This window comes from Glycine max, chromosome 2, assembly GCF_000004515.6.
Source record: "Glycine max cultivar Williams 82 chromosome 2, Glycine_max_v4.0, whole genome shotgun sequence".
In the NCBI taxonomy this organism is placed as follows: domain Eukaryota; kingdom Viridiplantae; phylum Streptophyta; class Magnoliopsida; order Fabales; family Fabaceae; genus Glycine; species Glycine max.
In genome coordinates this window covers 8,384,243-8,391,790 of record NC_016089.4, presented here as the reverse complement: position 1 = coordinate 8,391,790, position 7,548 = coordinate 8,384,243, and the positions used below count along the sequence as shown (strand labels likewise).

At 36.2% G+C, this 7,548-nt stretch overlaps 1 protein-coding gene across 1 annotated transcript; it reads left to right on the top strand.

Moving 5' to 3' along the window:
* The first annotated feature begins 3,776 nt into the window (after positions 1-3,776).
* LOC102659683 (uncharacterized) lies at positions 3,777-4,657 on the top strand. Its single transcript, XM_006575760.1, has 2 exons — positions 3,777-4,187; positions 4,301-4,657. Exons 1-2 carry the CDS (start codon positions 3,777-3,779, stop codon positions 4,655-4,657), a joined length of 768 nt encoding a protein of 255 aa, XP_006575823.1.
* The last annotated feature ends 2,891 nt before the right edge of the window (positions 4,658-7,548 follow it).

The following is a 7,548-nucleotide window of genomic DNA, read 5'->3' as shown; positions in this document are numbered from 1 at the left end:
TGATACTTGTTCAGAAATGTTTGGTTTTTCATTACCGTTAGTCATTACTAGCAACATTGGCGGATAGAAAAAAAAATCTGAGTAGGGACAAGAAATTAGGTTTAATTATTATTTTAGTTTTCTAATTTATTTTTCATGTTTAATTTTTTTTTTTAAAGTTTCAATCTAATACTTTAATATATAAAGTCTTTTATTGACACTGAATTTCCTTAAGTAGAAGTATATATATCAAATGAGAAAAATTAATTTTAACCCTTAGATTATAATTAAAAAATGATGTATGGGATTAAAACTCCAATTTTTCTGAAAATAATTTTTATATCAGTTGTGTAGTCAATGTTTATATATCTGATATAAAAAGTCAATTTTTTAAACTAATTTTTAATTGATTTTAAAAATTAACTTTTAGATTGATTCTTTAAATAATTTATGTTAAAATTTATTTTTTTTTATAGATTATTTAAGTGACTAATCTAAAAAGTAACTATTTAAATCAGTTAAAAAAAAAGTGATGTATTAAAAGTCTTTTTTTGTCTTAAAAATTTGTTGGATCAAGTGGCCTCAGAATAATTAAGAAGGGGGTTGAATTAATTATTCCTAAACCTTTACTAATTAAAAATTTACTCCTAAAACTTTTACTTATGTTGTTAAGAGAATAAGGAGTAGAAGATAAACTTAACCAAAAGTAAAAGCAAAAATTAGAATGCACAGCGGAAAGTAAAAGAGTAGGGAAGAAGGAGATAAACACACAAGAGTTTTTATATTGGTTCGGCAATAACCCGTGCCTACATCCAGTCCCCAAGCGACCTGCAGTCCTTGAGATTTCTTTCAACCTTGTAAAAATCCTTTTACAAGCAAAGATCCACAAGGGATGTACCCTCCCTTGTTCTCTTTGAACCTAGTGGATCTACCCTCCACTAGAACTGATCCACAAGAGATGTACTATCTCTTGTTCTCAGTCAACAACCTAAGTAGATGTACCCTCTACTTGTACCACAAAGGATGTACCCTCCAATGTGTTAAGACAAAGATCTCAGGCGGTTAAACCTTTGATACTTTGTGAATGGGGATACAAAAGAATTCTCAGGCGGTTAGTCCTTTGAAAACTTTTGTATACGGGAAAGGAAAGAATCAAAAGAATTCTCAGACTGTGTCGTTTTGAATTCTTTGACAAGGTAGAAGGGAGACACAAAAGAATTCAGGCGGTTAGTCCTTCGTTTTTTTGGAAAAGGGAGAAGAGAGACACAAAAAGAATTCATGCGGTTAGTCCTTGGCGAATTCTTTTTGACAAAGGGAGAAGAGATGAAAAGAATGAATAGCACAAGTTTTCAAGGTTTAGAAAACCAGAAAACTTTGGAAAGCTTTTGGCACGAAAAAGAAGAAGAAGTTCAAAGAGATTCAAGACTTGTAAAAAGATTGTATTAGATTGATTGGATTGTTATAAAATGCAAAACAAAGCCTTGTTTTTATAGACTCTTCATGTCTGGTCAAGAGGACCATTTAGAAGAGTTATGACTTTTAGAAAAACTTAAAACCAATTTGAAAAAGTCAAAAACCATTTGAAGAGTTACATCTTTTGATTTATTCAGAAACAATCACTGATAATCGATTACCGAATCAGTGTAATCGATTACACAAAGCTTTTATGTGAAAGCATGTGACTCTTCACATTTGAATTTGAATTTCAACGTTCAAAGACATTGATAATCGATTATCAAAACATTGTAATCGATTACAACTTTTTTGAAATCAATTGAAACGTTGTAAATTCATTTGAAAACTTTCTCAAATCCATTTTGCTACTGGTAATCGATTACAACAATCTGGTAATCGATTACCAAAACATTATTTTTTGCACAATTTCGCTGTATAAATGGTTACTTAACTTTGTATTACTATATATAAAGAAATTTAATATTAATTTTAATATTAATTTTTAATATTAGTACTAGATTTTTTTCATAATTTTAGTATAATCTTTAATTTTACATATATTTATTTTTTAATTTTCATATTTTATTAATTAAATTATTTCTTGATGGTATCCAAATAAATAATATTACATTTAAGGTTTAATTAATAAAAACATATACAAAAGTAAAAATTATATCAAAATTGTGGATTTTATAAAATGTAAACATTAAAACCATGTTTACAAAAAATAGAGAAACCAAAATTAAAATTAAAATTTTAAATGGATTAAAATTATAATTCACCTAAAAACTAATTTTATGTCATATTAATTTTTTTATATTTAAAAAAAAAAGACAAAAAATATCGTAAAGAAATACTAATGTGAATAAAAGCTACTACAAATTATAAATGGGCCTACACACGGCCCAACCTATTGTAGGTGCACCCAGCACTTGAAGTGAAAAACTCGTAATACTCCTGGCTTATTTTTTAAAAAAAATGCGAGACTCTCTCTCTCCCTCCTGCATTTCGACTTATTCTTCCTCAACCCGATTTGTTCTTCTTCCTCACCTTAGTCGTTTTCGTCTTCTTCTTGCTCACCTCACCGGTGTTTCTATTTGTCACCATTGTTGCCGTTAAGAGGAGTTTGCCGGGAAGAGGTTCTTCTTCTTCTTCAGCCATCATTGTTGCCATGAAGAGGAGCTTGTCGTGAAGAGGTTGTCGTGAGGTGCATTGAGGAGGTTTCTGTGAGGAGCAATGCCACCGTCCACCATCGAGGGAGCTTCGTCACCATCCATCGTCGAGGTAAGCGTTGTAACCATGTCTTTTAGTTCATTGTTGCTGGAGTTAGGTTGATCTGCTAGGGTAGTATATTGATTCGTAATAGAGACGTTAGTTTACGGATCAACTTGATCCGTAAGAAGGAATTTTAATTTTAAAAAATGCCAAATAGGTTATAAATAATGAAAATTATTTTTATTAAGATTTAGGGTTAGTTGTGAGGCTTTTAGGCTGAAGTAGAGTACGATTGAGTGATGAAAAAAGTTTGAAATCATGCGTTCATTATTTGATGAAGTTTCTCTTAACTTATTTGAGATAATGAATATTTATTAAGATATTTCTATGGACATAAGCAAGAAGTACTGAAAATGTTAAATTTGTGTTGTTCTACTATTTCTATTTTATGGAGTTGTAGTTAGTGTTTTTTATCCTTTGATGTGTTCTTCCCATATTTCTATTTTATGGTGGTGTTGTTAGTGTGTTCTTTCTTTGATGTTCATTGTACCTAAAAGGGTTTGCTTCCCTAACAATCGCATTCAGCTACTACAATTTATCATAGTCTGAAACTAATAGCTTCAATACCAATAGGAACACAATGAAAACGAGTAGTTTATGGAGCCAAAATAATCATTGATTATTACCTCAAGAAAATCATACAGTTGATACATTTTGGTTGGTTTCACCCTCAAACCAATCACACCTAAAACATTGTTGAAAATAGTAGGCTTTTTTGGTTTGTACTGTATAATGCATGCGTAGATAACATGTAATTGGATGTGTGCTTTCATGCTCATAGTTGTTATGTTTTGTGGTCAAAAGTTTATGCAGTAATTCATTTAAAGAGCATGTAATCATGATTTGAAATTAATATTGAGCTTCAATGGAACAAAATTAATCATTTAAAGAAGGAGTGAACAAGAGTGGATAGTAGTAGTTGCTGGTAATGCACCAGGACTAACTCATGCACTTGCACTTTCCCTTTCATTTAACACTATGATTCAATTCGATTGATATAAGCCAATGATTTTCACTTTGTGGATGCCTCTTAGCAAATTTTCGTCATCGTTTAGGATCTGCAAATCATGGTTAGGACTAGAGGCCTAGGCCGTGCTTTAGGTACGGTTAGTGGTAGAGGTCTGGGGAGAGGTGATCATGATGATTCTGACGATTCTCCCCAGCGCCGAAGGCCTACCGCATCCGCACGTAGGCAACGAGTACCTGTGACTGTTACGGATGAGGCTGACGTACCTGCGACTGAGATTGACGTACCTGGTCCTGACTTAGCCTCGACTGAGGCTGGTCTAGATGCGGATGAGCCAATGGTAGAAGCTGACATTCAGGACACTGGTGCAAACACTGCTGCAGAGGATGATGTAGACACTGGTGCACAGGCTGCTGAGGATGAGCCTGAGGGATTTCTGGGTGGTCCGAGCGACCCATCTGTACTGACCGAGTATGCGGATCACGTCGCAGGCAGCGTATGGACAGGAGAGGTATTTATAATATTCAATTTTAGTTAGTTGTTAATTATACTTTATCATTGAAATTTGTTTTCCTTTAAAAGATGATGTTAACGAATTGTGAGTTCCTTTATACTTCAATTCAGGAGCGTCCTGAGTTGAAGTTATCCTCTCACGGGAGGAAGATGCATAGTTTAGGCAGGCCTGTCCCTACCATTGAAGGGCTAGTTGCTGGGACAGGACTAAGTCCTCTGATTGCGTGCTCGATAGACACTGGCGATCGAGGACTTTTGTTGTCGTTTGTCGAGCAGTGGCACCGGGAGACTTCTAGTTTCCATCTCCCTATGGGAGAGGTGATGATCATGCTGGGCAACGTCGCGTCTCTTCTGCATCTGCCCATGGTTGGCGACTTGCATGCCTTTCAGCCCGTGCACATGGATGATGTTGTACAGATGTTGGTAGAGTTATTGATGGTCACTACAGAGCTTCCAGGGCTGAGATAGGGCAGTGTCGTGGACTATACATACACCTACAATGGGTACGTGATATCTATGAGTGGCGATGCCAGGCATGACATTGGACAGCTGCGACTCGCATGTTTCTTCTTCATCTTCTAGGTTGCACTCTTTTCGCTAACAAGAGTGCAACCCATGTTCATGTTGTGTTTTTGGAGGCCCTTCATGACCTCAATCAGACTAAGAGGTACGCTTGGGGAGTAGCTGCGTTGGTGCATATGTACGACCACCTGAATGATGCTTCTATCAGCACCAGCCGACAGCTTGGTGGTTACATCATGCTGTTGCAGGTAACAAACATGTTTTTGATTCGTTGAGGTTTAACAATGTTTAACTTGAAATTTTTTTAGACTTTCATTATTAATTTTATGATTTTCATATTACCTCTGTAGTGCTGGATATACGAGCACTTTCCCTCAGTCGCAGAGTCCACTGCTGATCCGGACTACGACGAGGATTCACTGTGTGCCGGTAGATGGATTGCTATGAAGAAGACCGTGAAGAGCATACGTACACCGACGTACAGGGAACGCCTAGATTGACTCCAGATTCTGGATGTCTGTTGGATTCCATATGGGGAGCATCGACCGGTCCGGAACTTCCATATGATTTCATGTTATTCTGGTCTGTTGCACTGGGGGCCTGTTGTTGTGTATTATCGACCAGAGAAGGTCATGCGACAGTTTGGATACACCCAGACCATTCCTACTCTACCTGCCGATTCATGAGTGTCATTTGATGATATACACGACTGGTGGATGCACTATTCGGACCATATGGCTACAGTAGATGACATCTGCGTTGTGCTAGGGCAGTGTGCCAGCGACTACATGGACTGGTTCTTCTGCATTTTGCATCCATTCCGCATTTCGCATTCCACATTTCGCATACCTTGAAACCATTCCAAGAAGCCTCCTATATAAGGTTTTTTTGAAGACATGTCCAACGACATGTGTACTTGTTTCAAATGATGCTTTAATCTTCGTGTGCTGCAACATAATCATGTTGTTCATGGCATCCCACACACTGCATAAGTCTCCAAGGCTATTTTGTAACAATTTTTTTAAAGACGAGTGAGCAAATTCAACCCTACATTTCAAATACACAAATAACAATAAACATATACAATAATACAATTCCATCAATTCATCAACATTAATAGAAATAGTTGAACAATTTCATACATGTTTGTTGTTGTGTTTCCTAAGTGCATCACCTTATTAGTCCAGGCGGAAACAAATTTTTCCTTGTGTGGTATTATCCATGTTTCCTTGACATAGTCAACAAACATTGGCCAAGGTGAGCAAGCCATTTCGAACTTCTTCAGGCATTCATCAAATTGCTATTATGAAGGAGAATCAGTCAGACATCCCCAACAATCCATGACATAATCCCAAACATTTTTTTGCCTAATTAGTGATTTACATTTGGCCTTCACATTCTTGTTTATGTGAAAGCTGCACAACAAATTTGTACAATCAGGGAATACAGTCTTCACTACATTCATCAATGCTTGGTCTCTGTCAGTGACAATAACTCCAGGGAGGGCATCACGCTTTAAAAAAAGGCCTCAAAAGCGTTGTAAAGCCTAGACCAAATTATTAACATGTTCACACTCCACATATGCAAAACCGGCAGAGAATGTCATCCCAGTCGGTGTCACCCCAACAAAATCGAGCAGTGGAAGTCTGTACTGGTTTGTTTTGTAGGTGTTGTCTATCAAAAACACCAAATTACATGTGTTGACTAACCTCACTGTATCAGGGTGACACCAAAAGATATCACGAACCACGTCTTCATCCTTTATTTCGTGCCAATGAATATACTGATCACGTTCAAGAAGCTTCATCAGATGTTGCATTTCAATATCACTTCCTCTTATGGAAGAACAAAATGCACTTCTTGCATTGTATATCTGTTTAATGGTCGTACAACTATTGGCATTGTGTTCCTTCAGAGTTAGTAGAATGTTTCTTGGCTTCACCATGGACTTCGTCATATCAACAATAAGTGTTTTTTCAGCTTTAGTCAATCGCTCCGCATATGGATGTCCAACTAATGAGTTGACCAATTCATGATTATGTACTGCACAAATCAACTTCACCATCCAGCCTTCTCCTCCAACCACTGGCTTGCAACAAAGCTTGAAGGGACACCCACATTTCCTAGTCCTAGTGTCTCTTCTGATAAGTTATTTTTTCCTACACCTATACTCGCCACTACTTTCACAGCTAATTAACACAAACAAAGTCCTTTCTCTACTACCTGTGTTTGTGTCTGACCTTATAATCACTGCCACAAATCCGTTTTCATGAGCAATGGATCGAGCCCACCGCAAAACATCTTCTCGACTGTCAAACACCTACAAAGCAATCCACATAATTTAAGTTTTCTACCAGTATTCATTTTATTAAATCTCTCACAAACATGAACATTATAACTTGATAAGTATTGAACGCATCGGAACAATCAACATGTGGTTCATTCGCACCACATGCTTCTTCATTTTGATAATCCATATCTGCTTCTTCAAACATTATACTTTCATACATCCACTGATCTTCGTCGATCTAACCATCTCAAATAAAAAATGACCATACAAACAAATTAATAATTTAAAGAAAAGGAAACTTAATTAAAAAACCATAATTTTTTTTTTAAATTACACTTATGGATCAAGTTGATTCATAAAATATTTACGGATCAACTAGATCTGTAATAGGATTTTATCAACCTACAAATCAAGTTGATCCGTAAGTCACTTACAGATCAAGTTGATCCGGCAGTTGTTATGGGAAACGTACGGATCAAGTTGATCCGTAAGAGACTTATAGATCAAGTTGATTCGTACCTTGTAGAAGCTTTTCCAAAATTATTTT

Excerpts from the sequence above, each read along its gene's own strand:
- LOC102659683 (XM_006575760.1), top strand. The coding sequence starts at position 3,777 with ATGGTTAGGACTAGAGGCCTAGGCCGTGCTTTAGGTACGGTTAGTGGT. Across the intron at positions 4,188-4,300 it reads GCAGCGTATGGACAGGAGAG|GAGCGTCCTGAGTTGAAGTT; the intron begins GTATTTATAATA and ends ACTTCAATTCAG.